The sequence below is a fragment of the Pinus tabuliformis genome, chromosome 5_2 (assembly GCF_031772625.1).
Source record: "Pinus tabuliformis cultivar Carrire ecotype Pingquan chromosome 5_2, CPIR1, whole genome shotgun sequence".
NCBI lineage: Eukaryota > Viridiplantae > Streptophyta > Pinopsida > Pinales > Pinaceae > Pinus > Pinus tabuliformis.
The window spans coordinates 1,082,208,623-1,082,235,909 of record NC_142306.1 but is presented as its reverse complement, the minus strand read 5'-3'; the positions used below and the strand labels follow the sequence as shown (position 1 = coordinate 1,082,235,909).

The 27,287-nt window shown below is 36.2% G+C and overlaps 1 protein-coding gene across 9 annotated transcripts in view; it reads right to left on the bottom strand.

Annotated features, from left to right (window-relative positions):
* Positions 1-9,788: 9,788 nt before the first annotated feature.
* Positions 9,789-27,287, bottom strand: part of LOC149163011 (putative boron transporter 2) — a 30,243-nt gene continuing 12,744 nt past the window's right edge. For 3 of the 9 annotated variants that reach the window (XM_089437488.1, XM_089437490.1, XM_089437489.1), the window contains 6 exons: positions 16,928-17,059; positions 11,935-12,030; positions 11,700-11,837; positions 11,285-11,604; positions 10,923-11,029; positions 10,051-10,811 (listed from right to left, as the gene is read on the bottom strand). In XM_089437488.1, the coding sequence (XP_089293614.1) occupies positions 10,954-11,029; positions 11,285-11,604; positions 11,700-11,837; positions 11,935-12,030; positions 16,928-16,939 (642 nt within the window). In that variant the 5' untranslated portion in view covers positions 16,940-17,059 and the 3' untranslated portion in view covers positions 10,051-10,811; positions 10,923-10,953. Of the gene's footprint in view, positions 10,812-10,922; positions 11,195-11,284; positions 11,605-11,699; positions 11,838-11,934; positions 12,031-16,927; positions 17,060-17,173; positions 17,652-27,287 lie in introns of those variants that run through there. The other 6 variants (XM_089437491.1, XM_089437492.1, XM_089437487.1 and 3 more) reach the window with 6 other exon arrangements.

The following is a 27,287-nucleotide window of genomic DNA, read 5'->3' as shown; positions in this document are numbered from 1 at the left end:
ATTTGGGACATCCATCTCCAGATCAAAGCCTGGCGTCCACCTGTTCAGGTATAAACCTCTCGAGTCCATGAAGTAACGTCTATTTATAAATATCAAATCTCTGTCCTCCTTTGTTTCAAAGAGAAAGGTGTAGTATCCCCTTCCACATAATCATATTGCTATCTTCCCCTATGTGGTTGCATTCCAGTTTCTTTCCACCCATTTTTGCACTGATTTGGGTGAAAGCTATAGCTTTGTGAACTGTCAAACAAGTCCGTGTTCTACCAAAGAGATGGCTACTCTTCTTGGAAGTGCTGGAGGGAGAGAAATCTCTGGGATACTTTCAAGTTTATTTACAAATTTATTGACTGATGGCCTGTTCCTTGGAGCTCCATTCTCTGCGATCAGAGATGCGAAGGCTTCTGCATTTTCTTCATTCCCTGGCTGCATGGAAGAGTGAGGATCTCCCTCCTCAGAGGGTTGCATGGTCTGGTTGGCCTCAGCAGCAGGAGGCTACCGAGAGAGGGATTTGCAGGGGCAACAGCAGCTAGGTCAGTGTAGGCTTAGGCTGGGTTGTTGCGCCTGCGATTTTGAAGATGTATTCAACATGAATGCATCACTATTACAACAAAGATAAGTTAGATGAATCCAATAAAAATGTATATATAATCCAAATTCTTAATTAATTATTATTTTAACACATTCAATTGGGAACATACAAGCACTAATTTAGGGTGTTATACCACAAGTGGAAAAACGATGAGGTGGTTGGGGGAATTTTTTCTTGCCAAATCCTTTCCATGAAATTCAAATTTAGATATGAGATTTTTCCCTCTTTCCTCATAGCCCATTGATTATGAGTGACCAACTTGTTGGAATATCCACCCTTGTAAATGTGGAAGTTGGGGTGACTAAGATGGTGCTTAAAATTTTAATGAAAAATGGAATACGATCATTACTTGGAATTGAAAAATGGCCCATAGATATACCTAAAAGACAAAAGTAGACATGGAAAATGTACAACAATGGATTATATTGAATGTGAAAAATTTTGGAATTGGGTAGAGACCCATGAATAGGAAATGAGGTGAACCAATCACTCACTCGTAAATACCAATACACACAGAGAGAAAAGGCCCAAGAGTCTTAGAATTAATAGAAATCAATAATGGAATGTTGCGATTCTTGACTGGAATGTTGGATAAAACATGTTGGGTGATTGAACTAAGTTTTGATTGCCCAAACCCATAAAAGTGAAAATTGCATATTGAATCAATATTGGGGTGCTTTAGGCCCTCTAAAATTGATTTTTTCAGGGTCATATCTTGATGCATGTTGGATGAGAACGATAAGCAATAGGAAAGGAAATAACTAAATGACTATAGAATAATAAAGAGTTTTTAGTAATTTCTCTGATATCCAACTAAGACGAATTTGGTATTTGTGGAGACCTAATCTCTGTAGATAGAAGAGTTCTCTAATGCTTTAATATTTATAATGGAGAGTTATCTTCACCAATCCCAAATTTTTGGGTGTTAATAGTTTTTCCCCTTGTGTGATCATGGTTTTTCTAGGTGGTGGCTAATTATATAAAGTTAATGTCCAACTAAGCCTATGGTTGGGTGGAAAAGACTTGTTCCTAGATAAACTATTGGAAACAAGTAATTTTTAGATAGGTATCCCCATGTTTTAATTGGCAATGTAATGATTCATTAATTAACATGTAAATGATGTTCATGGATGTGTATTTAATATATTTTCCTACTAGAATGAAATCTAAGATTGCATGTACATGGTTGTACATTTGAGTTATAACAGGATGTTAATGTATGTGGGTGTATGCCTGAAATTTTTAAATAGAAATGATGACATAGGATTTTTAGATGCCTTGACCACCTATCATCCTTAGAGACAACGTTGAAACAAGCCTCTTGAATGAGAATTTAAGGCTAGAATGATATAAGAAAATTATATATTTCAATCTCTTGAGTAGGGCAGATGCCTACCTTGTTGGGAGACCCTAATAGATCTCAAATATGAAGGTTATGCTTGCACTAGCCATGCTAAAGGAGTTTTAGGCATGATGCTCAAGGGAAATATGTATAAGTAATTTTAAAATTCTAGTTACAAGAATTAATTTCTAAGTTTTCATGATGAAGACTAAACAGTATGAGCGTTCATAGAATATAGTAAGTTGATTGTCAAAATAATCTCGAAGGAATCCATGAAATTGTATAAACTATTTAAAGGACTAAATTGAAGGTTCCTAAATATTCTACTTATTTTGAATACCCTTTTGGGGACAATTGTGGTGTTCATAGAGTGAAAATCTATTTAATTTTGGCTTAAGAGGACTTGAAGGTCCTCTCCGCAAATGGATTTCAAGGAATGGCTAGCCTTAAAGCCATTTGGCCATATAGCCTCAATAAATTCAATTGATGAATTCTAGTTCTTTGCTTCAATGCATGCAAGCCAATGACTTCATTTCTACCATATGTTTGTTCATTAACATGGGAAAGTTCAAGTAGTTTTCTATGGCATGAGCCATTGGTTAAGCGTGGAAAAGAAACTCACTTTATATGATTATGAATATATACATATAGATGTTGTATACCTAATTAGACTAGAAATATACCATATATTATCTAAATATAATCATATGCATAGATTTGTGTATATGAGAAAGATTAGTAATTCTGAGTAAGAATTTAATTATTTACTAAAATTCAATGAATTCTGGTGAAAAATATTTTCAAGGAATAAGAATTCAAAATGATAAATCATAATATAAAATTATTTGCAAGAATTTTTAGGTATATTAAAGCTTTAGCAATTCTTGGTAAGAATTTTTTAATTTACTAAAATTGGGAAAAATCTTCTAATACTTATTTTTTGGTAAATGAGAGTTCATTTGTACATATTGTATTTATATATTTATGTGCATGATATGTTAGTATAATTGAGTTTTAGTAACTATCGATAAGATTGTGTTGATTTACTAGAAGTTACAACATTCTTGTGAAGTTATTGTATGAAGATAATAGTTCAATTGTATATTTTTCTTAATTATTTTTATGCAAATATGTGCATGAGTATTGAAGTTGTGGTAATTTCTGGTTAAAAAAATGCTTATTCGATGAAATTAATGAATTCTTAAAATTTACCTATTTGTCACAAGTAAGACTTTCTATTTACTACTAGTAAAATTTAATTATTTCCTATAACTATTTCCTATAACTAATGAATTTTTGTAAGTGAAAATTATTTTATATATTATTGACCTATATAATTATATGTGTTAGTTTGCTAATATGTTCGAGTTTCAATAATTTTAAGTAACCTTTTACTTATTACCTTAAAAAAATCACCTTATTGTAAAAAGATATATTTTGTAAATTCAGATAATTTCATTAATGGAATTTAAGACTGTGGAAATTTAAAAAAATCTACTTAAATTGGTTGCAAAGCAATGGTAACCCTTCTTCATATGCGGTTCGAGAGAATTCATTATTTTTTCTCTATTAGAAACCATCGATAATTTATAGAGTTTTCTCCATGATATTTTTTTATTTTACACTATTCTGATGAAGCCGTCGATGGTTAGGGAATGGATTAAGATTTCATAAAATATTTTATAGAAGCGCAATGAAACCATCAACAATGGGTAAAACAAGTAATCACCATGAGCAATTAAACCATTGGAACTTAGGTATTTTGGATGTCATATATAGATATATAGATATAATTTTAACCTTGTACAGAAATTATTTGTAAACGAATTTTAAAACCAGAAAATATATAATGATGAGAATATAAAACAAATTGACAAATATTTTCTTCTGGATCTCAAAACCTGGACTACCAAATTGATTTTTCATTATGTTATTTTCAATGTTATAATACATATATATATACATGTCGAAGCATTCATAAGCCCCAATCCATTAACCCTAGATTAGAACATAATCTTAGTCCCCTTGAATGGATCTACAAAATACCATGGGGAAAAAACCATCATGCCCAAAACCATGTGCAAAACCCATGCAAAAAACCATAGGTAGGTCTGCCCACCTAATATAGGGTCCAAAAAAAAATCGTGCAGGGGGATACCTCCCCCCTAAAACCCCCCGACAAGGGGGGATGCGCCCCCCTCGTATGCCCTACACAAACAACAGAGGGGGGCTTTCTCCCCCCTAACTAGTTGTGGAAAGAATATAACACACATCGAACAATATATCCCAAATTTAGTGGGAAAGATAAAGAATGATTTTTACCAAACATCCAAAATAAATTCAATTGAACATACATACATAATTAGGCATAAAGTTAATTTAACTTAAATCCTACACATAATTTAACATAAAAAAATGTAATTAGAGCTAGTGGATGTCATCATAGGGTTATGAAATCTTAGTGCTGAATTGGCACAACCCCCATAGTGGCACGTGAATCTAGGGTGCCACATCATCTAATAAATATTAATAGTACCATCACGATGATGTGGCACTAAGCATTGAATCTTCAACGGACCATAAGTTGGGCATCCAAAATTGAAATCCGATAAAATTTATGTAGAATTTTTGAATAATATGACACTTATTCACAGAGATTATCTTGATTATACACTATTTGCGGAATGCATGCATAATACATAACCTCCTCTACCATTGATCATCAATTTGCAGTATTCAGAAAAAATCGCATGCGCACATTGAAGCATCAATCACACATATCGACACAGTATATCACGGGGAAAGCATACATCTGAAAACCCCCAACTATCTGTATATTATATTGATTGAGAACATGTAACAATACATAGTACAATACTCCTCACAAGTACTCAGTACTATCTCCACCTGTTACACACAAACTAGCTCAGATCTGAATCAATCACAGGTTCAAATCTCCTCTGCTGCTTGCTTGCCTCCTTTGCATAATCCTGCATGAGAATAGATGAGAATGGCTGATCCAAACTCGTATTTCCCTTGGCTGAACCACGCAATCCTCATTGGCAATACTTAATCCATTGATTGTGCAAATCTCATGCACAACTATAGTCACAACTGACAGCTGTCTTGCCCTTTCACTCACCTCTAACACTTGTCTCCACTGAACTGTCCATGCACTAAGTTAACTGATGTATTCTTTAGTTGCTTTATGAGTTAATAATTAGTGAATTAATTAATAATTAATTCACATCACTCATCACTAGTGTATTCTGCAGTTATACTAAATACAACTAGTTCAACCAAGTCAAACTGAACACAACTCCATCAACTCCTCAATCAACTCCACCTAACTCAATCCATCATGAATAGCTCAACTGACCCATAAGAAAAGCATATTTCCTTCTGACAGTTGCATGTGCCACATCCGTAGCTCGAACTGAAGTGCTCAAAGAGGATAAGATAATGTTTATAGCAGGGAAAATTTTAAGAACCCCCCCCCCCCAAATTTATAAATATAATAATTGGGCGAATCTCCATGGTTTATAGGAAAAATGGAAGGCGATTTTATCAATAATATAATATGTATATATAATTTTCTGGCGAATCTCTCACCAGGCATGGCGAATATTTTACTCAATTATAAAATCTTGTAAGAACTTGGCAAGTCTTTCACTAAATAATAAAACTTTGTAAAGTCCTAGTGAATTTTAGCATTGTGAACTCTTAGAGAATTTTTTGAAGAAGTATAAAACCATATATGATAAGAACCACATGGTGGCAATATCACTATTTTTTTTCACATTTCCACGACATGGAACTTGTCTATAAAATTATAAAAAAACCAACCAAGTCCCTTATAATATGTAGGTAAGCTTATAACAGAGTCTGATACCTCTATTATGCTTGTCTTCATTCAAGTGTCATAGCTGCTATACTTAACACTGTGAATCACAACTCTCTCAGAACTCAACTCTATAGTGTACTTAAAACCTTTGGAAATTGAATCTGACAACTCTATAAAAAGGATTAGTGAAATAGAAGCTTTTGTGAATGAGCCCACTAACTATCACTGCTAAACAATCAATCTAGACTATGAAGTCTTCCATCTTGATCACAATCGTGCTCACGATCAAGGGAGTGCGATCACCTGGCCTGACATAATGGCCATCATAGCTTCCCTGCCAATACACAAGTATGTTCCTGTTTGCAGTTAGAAAAATTACCCAAATTACAATCTATTTACTCCAGCCTATGTTGGAAAGTTATATGTTGGACACCTAATCCTAAAGGGTTAGTGTGGAATTCGAATGGACAAAAGCAGTCCAAGAGACCTTGGGATCTGAAACCCAAGAGTCACCTATTGTACTATAAATGTGTATCTTATGTTAATAAAAAACGAATTCACTGATTTATCTTTCATATTGTTTGTTGACCATGTGTGTTTAACATGGTATCAGAGCCGCTTGTTTTTCTGTGGCCTGTTATGTGCCTGGCAGTCCTGGCCCTCTGCCCTATTCTTTTCAAACGCTGCCTTATAATGCCTTTGTCTGCATAAACGCATCTGTCGTTCTGTCTATGCGCATATGCCTGACATAGCGCTGCCACTGCTGAGTCTATCGCTCCTCTGTCCTGAGCGCTGCATCCGTCCAGAGTATTACTGATTCTCTGGGTATCATTGATTGACTGCGCCTCATGATTCTCTGTGCATCTGTTTTACCTTGATTTTCCTGAGCGTTCTCCTACTGTCCCTCTGAGCATGAATCTTTGAATGTATCGCTGCCCATTATCTGCGCATCAGTTTTTTCCTGAGCGGGAGAGAATCCCATCGGCCTTCATGGATTTTGCTGCATCCCACATTGCATCAAACATCTTGTTATTGCCAAGAACATCGACAAGCAGATTCCAAGCTTAGAGGGATCAGCACCTACGGAGACGGCTTTATCAAACATGAATCTTACGGCACCCAGAGGATTTCTCAAGCAATCAAATGCGGGACCCCCCATTGGAGATTAATTCGATATCTGGTAGCAAAACAGCCTGTGTCAGTTCTGAATTAGCAGAATGTTTCGCCTGAAAGAAAATATGGCATGAAAGTTTCGTGGGCGATATGAGATTCATCACAAGCTTCGTTATACTGATGAGTCTTTGGTGGCTACTGCAAAGTTGTCGTATCAATATATCAGTGATCGTTTCCTTCCTGACAAAGCAATTGATCTGATTGATGAGGCTGGTTCTCGAGTGAGATTGAGGCATGCACAGCTTCCTGAGGAGGCCAGAGAGCTTGAAAAAGAACTTAGACAAATAACAAAAGAAAAGATGAAGCTGTAAAAGCAATCAGTCGGCTTCCGAGTTTTTCGACAATATCAAGTCGGCGGAGTTCGTGAAAATTTGAAGAGGAGTCTGAAGGCGACTCCAACAGATTCCCAAGATGTGAAGGATGTGGCACCATTGGATGTTCCAGAGCTTTTGGCAAGTCTTGTTAAGCAATAGATAAAAGGCGTCACAGGCCAGTCCAGCGACTTTCTTCTTCTGCAATCTCTTTTTAGCCATGAAAGTTGTTGCAGCAGAGAGAGCATACCTTCACATTAGCAGGTTCTTTTAACCAAAATTTCCACCAAGGGCCTCCTTTAGATTTATCCTTCTCTGATGAGATCATATTCTCATGTGACGTGGCTTTAAGTGAGTTTTCAGAAGATTTATTTCGCCAACTGCGTGGAACAGAAGTATACAAATATACTTGTCCAACTGGATTTGTTTCAGTTTAAAACAGAAGTATACAAATATACTTGTCCAATGTCTACTGCTACTGAGCATTAGTTAATTCATAAGAAAGTATGTAAACACACAAACATAAATTCACACTCATGAATATCCCAACTTTCTATCAAGTTCTATGACTAGTGATGGAAATCACAATTATTTTCAAAATCCTGGAATCATGCCTAAGCATCCTCTATGAATGACCCAATGCCTTCCTGGTTAGTTTTCTACATTAAAGTTGCAACAAACAATATGACATTAGGCATGGCTTGAAAGTAACAAACCGCTGCAGAACTCAGGCATAGATGGCAAGTGCAGACCGTGTTTTCAAGATATCGGTTAGAAAATCCATAGCATATAATAGCACAAATTGAGAAACTCATAATGTCCTGTCTGTTGAATATTGTAGCCAATTTTCTCACAGATTATACTGCAGAGCATAAAACTGCTGATAAATTAACATAACACACAGGCTTCATATTCCTTGTATATGGCTTCATATTCTTTGTTTTTCTTCAAGTTTGTTGCTTTACAAGACTTAAATTATTCCTTCTGAATTTGTTTTACAAGACTTAAATTATTAAAGATAATAACAAATCTTCCCAACCATTCAAGATAAATCTGATTTAACTTGAATGCACATATTCTTTATTTCCATTATCTAAATGTTTTACTGTCATGAAAAATATATATTTCCATCTCAACATGAGCTAGCAAGAGTGCCTGTATGTAACATGATATAGTGGATGAAGGAGCCAACAATGAACCACAAAAGGAGCATATTGTTGCATCTGAAAAAGCTTATGGAGTAATGCTATTTCCTTGTAGTATTTAGTCATTTATTTCTAAATCTAGGGTATTGAATCTAGCAAAACATGATTTGAATTATAGCTGTTATCTTAGGATAAAATAGGGGCTACTTGTTACTTGAAGAGGATAGCATTTCTCTCTATCCGTATAAAAAAAATTCTACTCATGATATCATTTTATGTTAATTGGATATTGACAGTTTGTATTTAGTTTATTTCAGCGTTTTATTCTAGTCATTCATATATAATCTCTTATGTTATTGGTCATACATATATTATTGTTAACCTATTACTATTTATGTAGTTCAATCATAATTATTCTTCAATATGTAAGAGGATGGCACATAGATATAGGCATCGAATATTCTGTACATTCATTCTGAAAATCTTAATATAATTCTCCTATTCTCTCTCCTACTTTCTTTGTGAGGCCAGTGTATGTACATTTTTAGAATATCTCTTCATCATCTCATCTCACCTATTTGAATCTTTGTTAAGTTGGCAAGTTCATATTCAGCAAATTGTGCTATGAATGTTTAATGCTTTCTTTGTTCAACACTTTTCATTGGAAACTAGACTTCTATTAATGTTGAAACGTTATGCTGCCTCTCTATTTTTCTATTAAAATGTATGACTGAATTCTGAGACTGCCAAACCTCAAGCTTTGTTGCCAACAAAATGCCTCACTAGGCAGAGTAATTAACCCCTTAAACTACATGTTCCACAATCTGGGTAGACTAGGGTATGAGGGACTACAAAGCCCTTAACAAAAAAAGGAGGATACCTGCATGTTTACTGTTTGATCCAAACACTTTAACATAAAACAAAGGATATAAAAACTTCTGCATGCATTCCTTCAATGGACAGAGTTAACATGGCAGTGATTCAGGAAAAATTGGAAAAGGCACTTTACACAGTTGAGTGCTAGTAAGGGTAGCTCTACTTGTCAGGAATATCAAGAACCAAGTAGCTCACTGTAAGAAAATGGTTAATGCTAAGGATGGTCCACCAACAGTGTTGTTCAACTAAATGAAGAGTTGAACTGTAGGCCGCTGCTTACAAGTTTGGAGGACCTTGGAAATGGTGTTCTTCCCAAGAGTTGAATCTCGAACAAGTGGCACCAGCCTACATGGTCCTTGACTTCAATCTGTGCATAATGTCTGGCACTTTGATCTACAGAAATGGCATAGAGGTGGTATATAATGTAATTGTGTCCTTCAGAACATAGATTGGTTGTCATCAATGTGCCACCGCAATGGCCAACTCGTCAGGAAGAATACACAGCCCCTCTTCTATTGCAGAAACCCTGTTACGGGTTAACAAGAAGAAAGAAAAAACCAAAAAAAGAAGATCAAAAATCCAACTTTAGCCTGAACAAAAATGTGGCCATGCAAAATAAAGAGGGCCTAGTGCAATACTTGCACCACTCTGAGAAATGAATTGGATCTTTTTAAAGGTAATTGCTGGTTTAGCCATTACCTTTAAAAACTAACCAAGGGAAAACATTTACAGAAGTTCTAATATTGTAAGCCTTACCATTTCCTTTTCATTTGTCAAGTTTAATTTCCACATTTTTTATTTCAATGAAACATTAAAGGCTGCAAACTTTGTGGTTATGATCCAACTGGTAGAATAAGGATGGCTTTCTATGAAGCTCAAACCACTCACAGGACCCTTTAATACCACGGGGTCTACAAAACCACAAGACTGATATAATAGATTTCATGCTTCAAGAAAACAGAAATACTTCAAGCTTGACTTCCATTACATTTTTTTACACGCACTATATGGTCTACCCTGTCCTCTGAGATGGACAGAGGTTCTTTGTGAAGACACACCAAATACAACCGAGTGATTTATGGCACAATGATTAAATAATGATAAGCCAACAAAATATGTACTATTAAACATAAGATATGCTCACTCAAGGGAAAGATTACTAGCCGAGGATTTATACTCCAAACACCTAATTGGAAGTTGGTTTATGTGGCCTCAAAACAAATGCACTTGGACTCATATTTTTTCCTTGACTAACCAGGGGAATGCCCGAATGCTTTTCCCCTCTGTGAGGGCTATGTGTCTGTCTGATCTCACTTATACGGGGGCTATATATTTGTTTAGCTTCTGCAACTTGGGGACTTAATGCAGACTCAGATCCATGAATTGGTGTGCAATCACTCAAGCTAGTTATCCGTGGACTATATGTGTGTTTGACCTCACCGCGACTTCATGTAATCATCTCATCCAAAACTTCGCCATCATTTGCACCTGTTCCCATGCTTCCTAGTCCGAACCCCTGAATTCCAGCTTCCTGCAATCAATATATGTTACAGTTCAATTTATTATTGTTCATGTTGCAGGGCTTATGAAATAGAATTGAGTAATATTTTTAAAATTTGTTTGATATGTGTCTTGCACTCACTGTTATATTGCATGGCATTCCAGGGGCTTCTTCATACTCTGCTGCATCCAATTCTTGAAGATGTGCTCCTTTGAAAAACTTGGGAAGGATATACTGCCTCGCTGGGACTAACAAGTTACAACATGATTAGTAGTGGGAAGAGAACACCATCTATAGGCACCCATGTGATACCAAAACATGCCAACAAATAACATGTCTGGAAAATGGTGAAAGTGGCAATTGTCTTGAAAGGCACCGTTTCAAGAAATGTAGCATGATACTCCTAAAGTTCTCTGTAACCATCAGTTCAACATTGATCAGCTTTGAAAACTATATTACAAGCATTAAATTCAATCACATTATAGTTTGAATAAAGTTCATACTTGTATCTACGGCTTGGAGCAGTGAAAAGAAACAATAGCCTTTCCCAAAATTGATTTCCTGGCAAACTCTCTATGGCCATGAAGGCAAAGTAACCCCAAAGCACAGAAGTTGGGATCTTTCTAATGATAGGCATTACTGCAAGGCAGCCAACCACCATCAGAGATTGCAACAAATTACTCAATTGTTGTTCTTTCACCTCAACAAGAAGCAGGTTATCCACGTCCTTGTCAACATTAAAAATTGATTCATCAACTGGGGTATCCATATTCCCAGTACTTGCGGCCAACTGAATTGTGGACTCTTTCAATTCCTTAAGTGCCTGCATAAATGGTTGGGACATGACAAGACAAATAAATAAAGGGAGAGGAAAATTAGATAAAATGAAACACCCAAACTCAAAAATAAGACCATTACCAAGGCAGGTGGAGGCTGATAAACCATTGGGGTCTGCATTTGCTCATAGGCTTCTTGCATGTTTCTGTATAATTGCCCTAAGGTTGAATTTTTCTGCATACTTTTCCAGATTGTTGTCACTAACTTGCTAAGCACCAACTGTAACAAAAGTACTTGTAAGTTACTCGTCTATAAAATGTCTGAATTGTGTCTTTTCCCTGAGAAGCTGCAATTGATAATTCCAATATATTAGTACCTGATGTTTGAGGGTAGCTAAGCCTTTCATGTGCATTGGAGATTCAGGAATAACACCATTTGAAGGAGGTATGCCAACAATACCACATAAAATAGTCTGTCACAATAAAAGGAAAATTTATGAATCCACTAGAGATTTTTTATGGAGGTGAAAACAAAGAATGAAGAGTTAGATCAAGATGTCTTCAGGAGAGCAAAAGCTCTTCCAGAATAGGGTAGCCAGTGATAGTTGAACCTAAACATGAACCCTGACAAAAATTACAACATAGTTCTAAATAATATATATTTACTGTGGTAATGGGCCTTGACACAATCTCTACAATAATGGCCCTGCTTGATACAACATCATTTTTCAAGGGTTTTTTGTGAAGTTTCCTTTAAACTTTTCTATGCAGACTTCTTCCCTTTCTTCTTAGTGATTTCAGTGTAAGTGCTCGGTATACACTCTTTTAAGTGAATCTGTTCCAGCAATGTTCTTTCTGCAGTAACATTCCACCAAGAAAGTTAGCCACTTTATCAGTGGCATTCACACTGGTCACAAATGGCTGAAACATTTTTTTCAACCATTGGAACAGTGGCACTACGAACTTTAAGATCAATTCTATCATCAACTGCTCCAAATTGATCTTGCACATCCTGAATACGTATCGTATAAACAGTGATATACACAACCAATCATTTAAAATGCATACAGTCATTTCCTAGAATAGAGAATCCTTGTTCTGTTAGAGAATCCTAGTCCAAATCTTACAAGAACTAATCAAACTTCTAATTTGAGGACCAATATGATCTGCAATAGTAAAACTTATAATGTACTGCACATCTTCATTGTGCGCCAAAAGCTTTACTAATTCTTTAGCAACAGTGCAATTTGTCTTCTTACCCTCCACAAGTCTTAACAATCAATTCTTCAATTATATGTTTAGCACCCTTCACTTGAAGATAGGATAATTCTTCCCATCAAGCTTAACGTTGGGTAGAGGGATGCTTTAAAATTAAGATGAAGCTATCCTCCCCCTTGCTCAACAATTCTCTACAGATCTCAGAACAGAACCAAAGGTAATCTCAGGAACAGCGTACTATACTACTATGACAAAGAACCACAATTATGAAAGAAACATCAGTTTGGTTAGGATCTTCAAACAGCTACCAAGGAATCAAGTAAATGCTGCTCTGCAATTCCAAGACTTCAAGTATCCAGATGCATTGCATTGCTCTATGGCACATCAATGCAATTAAAGGTAAGCCTTCTAATGGTAAGGCTTACAATATTAGGCAGAGTAATTAACTCCTTAAACTTCATGTTCCACAATCTGGGTAGACTAGGGTATGAGGGACTACAAAGCCCTTAACAAAAAAAGGAGGATACCTGCATGTTTACTGTTAATGCCTCACTAGGCAGAGTAATTAACAAAATGCCTCACTAGACAGAGTAATTAACCCCTTAAACTACATGTTCCACAATCTGGGTAGACTAGGGTATGAGGGACTACAAAGCCCTTAACAAAAAAAGGAGGATACCTGCATGTTTACTGTTTGATCCAAACACTTTAACATAAAACAAAGGATATAAAAACTTCTGCATGCATTCCTTCAATGGACAGAGTTAACATGGCAGTGATTCAGGAAAAATTGGAAAAGGCGCTTTACACAGTTGAGTGCTAGTAAGGGTAGCTCGACTTGTCAGGAATATCAAGAACCAAGTAGCTCACTGTAAGAAAATGGTTAATGCTAAGGATGGTCCACCAACAGTGTTGTTCAACTAAATGAAGAGTTGAACTGTAGGCCGCTGCTTACAAGTTTGGAGGACCTTGGAAATGGTGTTCTTCCCAAGAGTTGAATCTCGAACAAGTGGCACCAGCCTACATGGTCCTTGACTTCAATCTGTGCATAACGTCTGGCACTTTGATCTACAGAAATGGCATAGAGGTGGTATATAATGTAATTGTGTCCTTCAGAACATAGATTGGTTGTCATCAATGTGCCACCGCAATGGCCAACTGGTCAGGAAGAATACACAGCCCCTCTTCTATTGCAAAAACCCTGTTACGGGTTAACAAGAAGAAAGAAAAAACCAAAAAAAGAAGATCAAAAATCCAACTTTAGCCTGAACAAAAATGTGGCCATGCAAAATAAAGAGGGCCTAGTGCAATACTTGCACCACTCTGAGAAATGAATTGGATCTTTTTAAAGGTAATTGCTGATTTAGCCATTACCTTTAAAAACTAACCAAGGGAAAACATTTACAGAAGTTCTAATATTGTAAGCCTTACCCTTTCATTTCTATGCAATTAATTAACCTTGAGCATGGAACATAATTCTTCTTAATCTCCATGATATTCAAGAATCAAACTCCAATGGCAGCATTGGCTTCAACACGTCTTCCTTTTATCCCTTCAAAGCTGCCATGGGTCATGATGGCTTGATCAATGATCGCATGCTCTTAAGACCATACACACCCTAATACCAATTGAAAGAAATAAATAATGATCTAGAAACGAGAAGAAGAAAGAAAGTGGTGTAAAAGGCCCAAAATCAAATCGAGCAAGTGCCCTTGATTATATAGGATATTAATCATAACCACCTTATAATAGTCAACCCTAACATGTGACCAAGTTCATAATACATAGGATAAAAACTGTATTACAAGATACACATGAAGATGTTCAAGGACTTAAGATTAGGAGTCATGACTAAGCCAAAAGGTTGACATTTATAGGCTTCCATCCTCCCAAACTAAGGCTTGGTCCCTTTTAGGGTTTAGAGAGGGTAAGTTATAGTTTATTTGATTCACCTCCCAATTTGGGGAATCTCCCTAAGGTTTTCCTAGACACTTTAGGACCTCTTTGACCCTAGCACTCTCTCTAGAGAGCTCTCCAAACCCTAGTTGCTCCTATTCTAGAGTGATAATGATGTTCTAATATGATCTTTCTTTGGCTCACAAGTACAAATTTGCCTTGGGACCTCTTTCTCCAATGCATAGATCCACTTGCCACTTCCCGTCTCCTCATTTCCTTATAGTATACATTTGTTGTTAGGGGCTTGGACCATGTCAACCACACCACATGGTATCTCCTCATGCAAAGGGCTTTCCTTCAAATATGTAGCCTCAAACAAAGTGTCCTTGCCCCAAATATATCAAAGGTGAAACACACCTCCAAATATGCATAATATGCCTTGAATAATACATAAAAACCTCATAAAGGAGCTTTAACATCCTTTAATGTAGAATGTGTCTCGAGCAAAGTGCCCTTGCCCCAGATATCTAAAAATTGAAAGACACCTCCAAATATGTGGAATATGCCACAAATAATATGTAACACCCTGTAAAGGTGATTTAGAATACTTTAATAGCCTTCATGCAGAAGACATCCCTATTCAAAGGGGTGGTTACCAAAATGTTCCTCTTTTCACCCTTGAAGTAGAACATTTCTCATCAAGTGTCATCCTTTTAACCATACAAGAGCTTCTACCACCACATGGCATCATTCAAGTAAGGGTTTTCATCCTCTAGCCTCTTTCCTTTCCACCTATCATGCTCTAGGCATCGTCCTAGATAGGGTGTGTTACTCTCCCTACCATTTTTCATACTTTGGACCTCCAATGTGCAAGGGGATTCCTCCTTTTGGTTGTTTATGACCCCCCTTACCATAAATCATGTTCTAGGCTCCTAATGTGATAGGAGGCTCCTATTCTAGGGCTCCCTTCCTCATATTATTCACCAATGGGATCCAGAGCCTTAGCTTGAACATAGGAACAAGGCTCTCCCTCAGTGATGCAACAAAAGGTAATGTAATCATAACCCTAGTTCAAATATGTGTCAAGTGTGCCCAAGTGAAACTTCATGGTGAGATGTAATTTCAAAAAAACCCAAGAGTCTCTTGCATCCTACAACTACCCCTGAACTCCATGAGTCTTCTCCTGTGCTCAGTGTGAAAGAAAAACCCATGAAAAATCTACATGACCCATACATTTTCAAAGGCAACAAACTATATAAGAGTGTAGAGAGATGCTATTATAAAACAATATCACCCCTAAATGGCAATACAATGTCACAAACTAGTGAAGGTGGAATCCAACAAGATTTTGGTGAAAATATCTACAAGTTGATCAATTGAAGGAACAAAATATCTACAAACTTCCTCCTGTATCTTTCCAAAACAGATCTCTGTCAAATATAAAATATCTCAAAGATTTCAGCTAAACAAACCTTGCTTTGGATTTTGTTAGATCAGCGAGAGCTTTGTGATGTTGTAAAACAAATACCACATCTTTGTGATGTTGTGATTTTGTTACATTCATGCATGCCCTCCCCTCGATGGGTAACTGTGCCTTCCTAATTGAAGACAATACATTCATACATGTGCTTCATCCAGTGATCCTACTAAACTATTGCGCCTCCATTAGAGGATCTCTTATGTGCCCTCTACTAAAGATCGACTTTCCTCTGTACAAGCTAGAATGTATTTGTTGAAGGATGATGTTGTTGTCGAAGGAGAACAACTACTGAGAAATAGGTAAAATCTAAGACTACCTCCACTCTTGTATCAAATAAAAGTAAAATTGTTGTCAAATTAAGCAATATTGTTAAGCAATTTTCTCTTTGTATATTCAGCAAGCCAAAAATGAAAAATATTATATCATATGTGGGTACATGGAGCAGTTAGAAATCAGTCTACTGTCGTAGACTGAAATGGAGTACAACCCTTTTACAAGGCCTATGGTACCAAGTGCAACATCTAATCTTCTTCTGGAAAAAAACTAAAAGAGCTTTATTTCACTTTGAATTTCAAATGCTTGTTAAATGATCAAGTGGTAGTTGCAAAGAACAACTCAAACTGGGTGATATCAAAACAAAATAATTTAGTATTTCCAAGACAAAATAACATTACTGATGTATCTTTGGATTCCATGAAAACAAAGCAATTTGATGTATTGAAATGATATTAGGAGATTAGTAAAGAGGATCAAATTAAGTGATGTTATGGCCATACCATTGTATCCATTTACGCTTCGAGCGAAGAGACTCAGCAACACCAAGAACATTGAGTGCCCTCCAAGAAAATGTAGTCCTTGTGGTTTGTAGAGAGTCTTCACACTCTAACATCGGGCTCTTCAAACCATCTCTGCACAAGGTCATTACAAATGTAAAAAATCAGCAAGACACAAATTTGGTAGTAAATATGACCAAAAGAAGAACTAGTGCAAACAATTTTCACAATCCTGTTTTTGAAACCAACATTATAATCTCCTTAGCATTATGATCAGCTGTCAGTGTTCTTCCCAAGTCAGCAAACTCAGCTCCGCCTTGAAAAAGTGTAATTGCATAAAAGGAATGTCGGTCTCATGCCAATAGGTCTCCTACGATGAATGCGCAGGAACCTAGTACATAGACCATTTTTCTCTTCGCTTAGCTACCTAGGGCTTATTTCCCTTTCCAAATATCAATAATTCTTTTCCAAGAAAACATAAAATAAGAATAATATTTTACTATATTCTAAAAGGTGAAGATGTTGAAATCATGCCACAAAGTGAAAGGAAATCAAATATCTTTCCTCAAACCACCAAATATATAAAGAAAACAACAATAATTATAAAAATAAAACTAGATCTGTCGATCTATGCATGAAATGAGTCAAGCGACTAAAAAAATATGACCAAAATAAACCAAAAATTTCAAACTTGACAAAATCCTCTAAACAAGCAGCAAACAAACTGCTAAAATTTTCTAAGATATTAGAGCTAGACATCAATGCAATTTCATGTACTTGAATAAGCCCATTGTTGCTTAGCGTTAGACTTCTTAAATTAGTTATTTATCATTTAATACTAGGACACTGTCTATGTGAAAAGAAATAGGTCCCAGCTTCATCAAATCTGACTTCATTTCAAATCAAAGATCAAATCCAAAGGACACTAACTCGTTACTCTTGGATGGTACTAATGTTAAATACACAAAATAACAAAAAATAAAGATATGATAAAAAAGTAGACCTGCAAGATTATATTGGTCGAGTGTGACAGGGACACAAATAACTGAGACTAGAGAGATTTATAGAAGGCAGTAGTTACTATTGTGTGATTAGTGGTATGGTGGAGAGACCTACCAAGAAGGGACGTTGGTCTCGGAAAAGTATAGTAGGGAGATCCATAGAGCATTTATGTAAAAGGAAGATGAGAAGTGTCGTCTTCAAGTTGGTTTATGTTATGGTAGAATTTTGTTGGTGATAAGTGGTAACAAAACACTTACATCAATAGGTAAAAAGTAAATTCGGGGCATGAGTTGGACTGACTCATGTTATCTCATCCCTTAATGGTCCTAAGGACATGTGGGGACCCAAACAACTTAGTACCTAAAAGACTTGAAAACATGGCTGACAAATCACTGACAAGAAATGGCTAGCAAATGACTTGAAAGTCTTGTTAAATTTGTTATTTATCATTTAATAATAGTCAGACACTATCTATGTGAAAAGAAATAGGTCCCAACCTCACCAAATCCAGCTTTATTTCCTGTCACAGATAAGAAACAAACAATGTAATGATTAAATATGAAACATCAATCTTAAAATAACACACATCAAAATAATGTTGTTGCAATGTTACAATGAAAAATACAAATATAGAACCTATTTTTACCTGAAGTTGACATATAGTAATTTTGCATGATCAATGGAACATGTATACCAAAATAAGAGTCCTAGGGTATTTCAATTTCCCAGTTCTCATCTTGGTCCTCATTTTCTAAATTGTGAACATGATCTTCTCTAAATGAACTGTCATTATGAGCCTCCAAAACATTATGTTCTATATCAAGTTCATTAGATAGATTTATTATATTGTTTTCTCCCCTTCTATCACAATCTGATCGCCAAAGAGTTAGCGCTCTTTCATATGGAAAATTGTCAATGTCATACTTTGTTACATATAATCTTAAACATGTATCCACATGTTTATCAAGCTTGTTCCTCAACTTTGACTTCAAGAATGATAATGCACTAAACATTCTCTCATCCTCCACTGATCCCAAAATCATGGTTTGACACAAATCTGCTAATTTGAAATATTCTGATATGTTTTCTTGCAGGTATTGGCTAGCACTTAAAGTAGTCCATAATCTTGTTATAGCACCATTTTCATTAGGATTCTCCAAAAAAGGATATTGCTTCCACATTGTTTTAGCAAAGCGTCCACCTTGTTGATACAATTTTGATGAATCTAAAATACCTTCAATTTGTTCTCCATGTATCGAGACTTTCTTGCAAAAATGGTCTACTAAACATTTTAATCTTTTTTGAAAATCAGCTTTTAAAGTTCTTCGACATTGACAATTGTTCCAATATTGAGGGTATACCACACACATGGCCTCCAACAATTCATCTCGAGGAAATCGTTCTCTTATCTCTAATGATAGTGATCTTGCAATTTCTATCAAATTTTGTCTCACTGAAATCACAATATTATCAAATTGGTCTCTTGACACGGGGCAATCTTTGGTGATTCGTCCTGTCTTACTAATATAATGAAAGGGAACCATATACCCACGCACTACGATACATAGTATCCCTTTTTCATCAAAGGTCAAAAAATTTTCAGTATTTTCTATATTGATGATCTCAGTCCAACTTTTAAACTCTGGACCAGTAAAAGAGTCTGGCATCATATACAAATTATCCAATGCAAGACATGCTGACTTTCTTGCATTTGTGTATTCCGCAATATACATTGTGCGATTCTGAGACATTTTCACGAGGACATTCATTTCATGTAGCATAGGAAGAATTCCAGCCAATGTCAATAATGTCTCTATATTAGTTAGTTGAGAAAGAAGATCTTGAGCTTTGTCTACATTATAGCGATTTTCATACATCAACCCTACCAAAGATTTGAACTCACTAAATAGTCTTTGAGCTGGTCCATTTAATGAGATCCATCTTGTATCAACATCTTTCAGTAGTTTTTTTCCATCTCTAATACCATCTGCAAATTGTTGAAACTCTAAATATCGTTTGGGACTACGAGAAAAGTATGCATGAGTCTCACGTACAAGATCTTCAACTTTTGAAACTGATGGAAACTTGCTTACTATTTTAAATGCAAGATTCATCCTATGAGCCATACAATGAATATTAAGCATATATGGTGAAGCTGATAGTTGTAGCCTAACACAAAGGCCATTCCTTTGTCCTTGCATTACCGCTGCTCCATCTGCTCCAACACATACCAACTTTTTTGCAATCATTAATTCATCCATACCACTTTCCTTCAATCCATTAAGAACAAGTTCATAAATATTTTCAGCTGTAGAAGTCTCTCTCATCTTATTAATCCCAAGTAGATAGGAATGTCTAATATGGTCATTAACCATATAAATGCTCATGCAAATCCATGAAGTATTATCTATAGCTGTAACCTCATCTAAAGACAATGCCAAAAACCTAGCATTTGCAATCTTCTCTTTCAAATCATCCTTTTCTACTTGAGCTAGATATCCTGCCCATCCCCAACCACTAGTTACAGACCAATGAGAAGATGGAAAGTTTGGCACTTGAAGAAAAGATAGTAATTTCATGTGATCTGGATAATCTGTCATAGGACGACCTTTAGATAAGATGTGAAATACAGTGCTCAATTGTATCGTCTTGGATAACAAATTTCTTTCCATCGTCTTTTCAAATAGAGATATGATGGTTCCTCCGTCCGCCTCAAGTTTCCTCTTACATAATAAATATTTTTTATATTCTTCTGCATATTCAACATGTCGACATTCCTCGGAAGATTTCCATCTAACAATAGATTTCTCTTTACCATTTACAATTTTCTTTTCATACACCTTTCCTGCATGCTTTTGTACCGTATCTAGCTTCATCTGAAATTTCACTTCCTTTTGAGTTTTCCAACTACACGCAATACATCTAACTTGTCGGAAAAGCTCTTTCTCATTTGTAGGAGGTATTTCTTCAATAAATGGAAAACTTGAGACCCAATTTTCTTGGAATCGTCTTCCTATGGCCCACTGGCCTCTTTTCCTTTTCCGCGAATGGATTGTGTCACTTTCCAAGGAAAAATCTTTAACATTTTCATCACCAATTTCTGTTGAAACTGCATTTATCTCACCCTGACCACTTGAGGAACCTATTTCTTCATCCATCGTATGGATATCAAATGCATTTCCACAAGAGTTAACCTCTCTCTCAGTAACAGATTGTTCAAAGGAGCTTGAATCATGAAGAGAATGTGTATTTTTGGATGGAGCCTTTTGAAAGTATGATAATACATCTGTTTGCCTTAATGGTTTCTTCCCATGATTATCTTTTGACATCTCACTAAATATTCCACAATTAAAATTTCCAATCGATCTGCAAACCTGCATCAACAGTTTTCAAGCGTTGAGATATGCTTCATATAAATTCACTTGTTCATAGAAAATAGAATTATACTTTGCAAAATAATTGTTGAGTCAACATTGAAAGAACATATATCAGAAATTGAATTTTGAGGCAAAATGGAATTTCACAAAAATTATTTAACAATGATAATGGGAAACTATTAAATTTTAAGACATAAAATATAATAATTCATTTGTATAACATTGAAACAACATCACTTTCTTTGAATTATTCCTAATTCCCTACAGAAGTTGGTTGACAGGATTCAGGACCTGGTCCCCTCCTCCCAAGCCAGCTTACAGTATGTCTACCATGCCCAAAACTCAAAAGCTAATGCTAAGCCAAATGAAAGGGTATTGCTACCTGAGGAAGAAATTTGAACAACCAGAAATCTAAGTATGGAAAGGGTAGAGCCTCCATCCCTTAGCATGTGAAAAATAAAAGGTTAAAATATAATAAGATGGAAAGCTTAATTTGGAAGTCTTGACAGGGTCAAGGAAAGCCACTATTACTTCCACATCAAGAGGTTTGTTTAGAGAAAAGCTCATCTACTGAAAGTCAGGGCTTCTTTCTGACCAATCACTAGCCTTAGGAAGATGAGACTTCAAGAGAAACAATCAAGTCTGAAGATATAGGAGTTGATGAATGCCATTGCTCAGTTGGCTTGGCATTCTCTGTTTTATAAATCAAACAGTGTAAGCTGAACTATTTTGAGGAGTGCAGAAGGTTTAAGCATGTCTAGTTCCAGTTTTTCCATTTTGCAGCATTCTCAGAAATTTTATAGTCTGGATTATCAAAGAAAGTTATCTCAGGAATGTTCTCAACTATGATCAAAAGTCTAAAGACCTACCAGTTTTTACTGACATCTAAGTGACAGCAATTTTCTCATGTAATTCTTCTTAAAGCCGAATTTTTCAAGGGGTTGTGCTCCAAGTGGGCTATTAGAGCCTGCCAACCCACAACTTCAATGACCAAAATATTCTAGGCAATACAGTTAGTACAGAAGAAATATATTTTATAGATATAGTATCATAGTTCAATACCTGCCAACAAAAAAATTTAAGCCTGACCAACTTGTAGGGTGCTGCAAGTCAAGACTCAGATTGAAAGGTTGTCCTGCCTTTATTACAAAGTTCTATCTAATTTTGTAGCATAAGATATAAGGCTGAGAAACAATGTAGATAAGGCAAGATAATTTTATTTAAGTCTAAATAAAGCCTGACAGATAGGTAAATGGGACTACAAAGTAAAACTAGTGATGCTAATATGTAGGGGAACCCTTATATGGTCTGGTTAAGAATTTAGAAAAATATTCAAATTCTACCCGGACTGTGGTAGGTATCCTAGGTTTATATCCTCAGTTAAATTTCAATATCTTTTTTCTAAACACAACTTAGTTTTGACTTAGTCTTTGATTTTCCATATGCTTCTCTACGAGCATACTGGCTCCCCTTGTGTTTTCTCTGTGAGCACTACTTTGTAACCAAGCTTTGCTATGTAGCCGACTGAATCAAGGTTGTTAGACCAATTTAATTCATCCTCCTTATCTCTAATTTTGATTGTACTTAGTTGCAATATGTTAAGTTGTTAACATAGCCAAATCGATTGTCAAACGAATATCCTTCCAAACCTGTTGACCTTGCTGATATCTAGTGTTGTTTCTGCATGGTGGTCAAATTTGGATCCACAATATCAGCTTGATTGTGTGCCATTGTTATGCAGGGTCTCAATAGTTTCTTCATTAATCTCCTGGAGCCTTTTAAACCTCACCTAGGGATCTTCACCTATTCTCACTTTCTCTCCATTTCCTATTCTCCACATTGTACTTAGTTGTAATATATAGACTGTTGTATAGACACTCTATATAACAGTGCAATTTGTCTTATAGATTTACTAATTCTTTAGCAACAGTGCAATTTGTCTTCTTACCCTCCACAAGTCTTAACAATCAATTCTTCAATTATATGTTTAGCACCCTTCACTTGAAGATAGGATAATTCTTCCCATCAAGCTTAACGTTGGGTAGAGGGATGCTTTAAGATGAAGCTATCCTCCCCCTTGCTCAACAATTCTCTACAGATCTCAGAACAGAACCAAAGGTAATCTCAGGAACAGCGTACTATACTACTATGACAAAGAACCACAATTCTGAAAGAAACATCAGTTTGGTTAGGATCTTCAAACAGCTACCAAGGAATCAAGCAAATGCTGCTCTGCAATTCCAAGACTTCAAGTATCCAGATGCATTGCATTGCTCTATGGCACATCAATGCAATTAATTAAGCATAGAAATAACATCTCTATGTAGCGGCACTTAAAATATTACAAAAGGTGATCATTCACTGAGGTACATTCCAAAAAATATATAATTATTGTTGCCACATCATCCAGATTTAGAATAATAATCTATTGGAATGGACACATTGATAAAATTTCATTGTTGAGTTTGGGTTTGAGTTATTTCTTCCTCTAACTGCTCTCCAAAGCTAACTATTCAAACCAAGTCACCCTTCAATGACATACAACTCACAAGGTTCTCAAAGGCAGAAAAATCAAAAGCGTATAACAGTTAATATGTCCTTTACTGCTCCATTTTCAGGTGAAAGATTCTCAGTAATATAAACAGATCTTCCAATAGTCAACATGTAACAACAACCAAGAAAATATAGGAATCCACCAATAAACTATAATGCAAGGTCTTTTTTCTCTTTTCGAAAGGTTTCCATGAAAAACTTGTTCAAATTCATTTGTAGAGTAAGCACATAAAACGTTACTGTAATTAACCTTGAGCATGGAACATAATTCTTCTTAATCTCCATGATATTCAAGAATCAAACTCCAATGGCAGCATTGGCTTCAACACGTCTTCCTTTTATCCCTTCAAAGCTGCCATGGGTCATGATGGCTTGATCAATGATCGAATGCTCTTAAGACCAATAGTCTATACATAATTAGACTACAATCTATACAACAGTCTATACAGACACTGTGTTCAATCCAGATTTTGATTACAAACACCATTGAGGCCATACGGTATCTCCAATTTTTCACATCATTGAGGTCATCAGTATCTCCAGTTTCAAACAGCATTCAGGCCACATTTGCTTCAAAGTGCTTACAAGTATTGTCAAACGGCAGTACATTCTAAATTTACTCATATTACACTTGAGAACTAGAACACATACCGCTTGAGAAGAGAGCTGCTGCCGCTTCAAGTACCTCAAGTGTAATATGAGTAAAGTTAGGCCTAAGCACCTTTATTATTGAGATTGAGTGCTTTCAAATACCAGGAGACAGGTGTGTGTGTTGACTTCAAGTTTGGCCTGGGAGAATTATTACACACTTTAAGCATATTCTGTGAGGTTTCAAGGCACAGTGGGAACAAATATTCAACTAAGGAGGTTGAGAACTGTCTAGTGACCTAGAACAACTAAGTGGGTTATGCGAAGATATTTATTAAGGGTGGTTGTGTTGAAGGTAGTAGGGAGGTTTAGAACGCAAGACAGGGGTGAGTATAGTCACTGTGAGAAAGAACTTGTGGAAAATCTGGGAAAATCAAGATTGTTTGTTATGTCAAAGGTCAAAGGAATAGAGCAATTGACTAGTGGGTCATAACGTAAGGTTCCACAGTTAAGGCTGCTAAAAAAAGGGACCGGAAGAGCCAAAAATGGGAAGGTGAATGAATGAGATGGACTACGTTGAATGATGGAAATATGAGAGTAGCCAAAAGGTATGCATTAAGTGGTACTAGAGCAATATCGATGCTCTTGGGGATTGACAAGTGATTGAGGAGGTTTCTGCAGTGAACCAAAAAGATTTATAAGATTGCTCGTGAAGAAGAGACATCAAAGTTGAGACAAAGAAACCAAGAAAATTTTGGGCAAGAGGAACCTAAGAAAAAAAGTGAGGAGAGAAAGAGATTGAGAACGGAATACAGGATTGGAGCATATTAAAGAAGTACCAACCAAGTGTAGAGCTAGGAAGAACTGAGATATTGAGACCTCAGAGGTTAAGGAACTAGTAGGTAACTGGTTTGTATTTTTTTTAAATGTATACAAGGAGTTAATCCTTACAGTGGTAATAGTAGAAGGAGTGGTAACAGAGGACCAATAAAGTTCTTAAAGTGTATGGCAAGAAACTTACGACAAATAGGTTACAAAACAAAACATAGAAGGTTTCTAGCTGAGGTCCTCAAAGAGAAGAGAACAAGTGGAGTTCTCAAAAGGTGAGAAAAGTGTAGAAGCGATAGAAGACCAGAGCATGCTCAAGTGGGTTCCATAGGAGGGAACCAGAGGAATACCAAAAGCCTAGGTTGAGGTGAAGTGGGTGAGATATTGGGTAACAAGTGATGGAGAAGAATTGTTAAAGGGGCTTGAGTGTAGCTCACAATGAGCAAGAGAAAGCTCACAAGAAAGGAGGAAAGAAGATGGCTACTAATGGACATAATTCAAAGAGAGGCCATAACAAAAGGGAGAAGCATGCCAAGGAAAATGGCATGAGTAAAGAAGAAATTGAAAAGGAGATTTATGAGTTGAAGGAGAGATTCAACATAGTCAAAATGAGGCTTGAAAGAGAATACCAAAGGTAGAGATGGGACCTAAGGAAGAAGGCCAAATTACTTGTCAGAAAAAAGATTTTAAGAGGAAGCCCCCTAAAGCTAGAAAGCTAGGGAGGAAGATGAACCACCTGTTGAGCCTAAAGTTGAATTAGTTCACTATTTTGAACCAGAGCAGGGAATAGTCCTTGATGATGAGGAAGATGTTGAAGAGAGACTATCAGAGAGTCTCATGGACTGCATAAAGAGTTCAAATCAACATATGGATTTGTTGATAGAAGATATGGTTGAAAAAGCATCATAACAGTAGAGGGAGCTACACAAAGAGGATGTCGATGAGACAATAAATGAAAGTCTCATGGGAGGTTAGCTAGAAGTGCTCGTAACACTAACATATATACCATATGGGGCTAAAGAGCTTGGTGATTATGATACTGATGCTATGTGTATAGATGCAGATGATAAGGATTTTCAAGAGGGACAATCATTCATAGTTGTCATAAGAATAGAAGAAAGAGAAGGAGTACCTTCCTAAAGCATGGAAGGAAGACAAAATTTGATGTTGGAGGCATCAGAAGAGGCCAGGTAACCTTTTATTTTTAAAATTGGTGAATTTTATGTGAATGCATGCTTTGCATGTGAGGAGAATGGACAACTGGTCCAAAAGGAGAACGAGAGCACTAAAGAACTGAGTACAACGGCAGGCAAATGTTACTAGATAGGAGGTGGTTCAAGCAGACACGCCACCTTATGTTCCAGCCATTCTCTATTTAGCTCTACTGGCTTTCTTATACCTATACCAGGAACCCGAGCCCACTAGGAAGCCTTTCGCTCTTTTAGATCGTGTAATGCAATCTCAGAGCTTCACTTCCTATGCCCTGAAACCAACCCTATATTTGTGTCCTGGCACTTCATAGAAGAAGCATTAAGGAAAGGCTATCCCGGCTGGGTGCTGCTGGTTTGAAAGAGCAAACCTACATCAACTCTAAAATCATCACTTACATCTGATCAGACCATCTCATTGACTAGAGAGATTGAATCCACTAGACTACCATCGATAAACAATCAACAGAACATCAACTAGCTATCACATAAAAGAAACCAAAAGACACTTACCGCTCCCACCAGCCGGCTGATGGAAATGGACTGACTACCGGAGATATTCGTGTTATTTCGTCTACACTGGTTTGTACACGAATGCGTGGGTTATACCGAGTACTTGGTGAATTATAAACCGTTGCAAATAAGAAACAAGTTCCATGAGTATAAAATCAACAAATACAAATGAATATTACATTTTTTATCATCACCCAACGAACAAGAACCAAACAAAACTCAAGTCTAAGGGAAGGTTTATCAACTTGATGTCGAAAGAAGTACCATGAACAGGTATACCCCATCTTCCGGAAA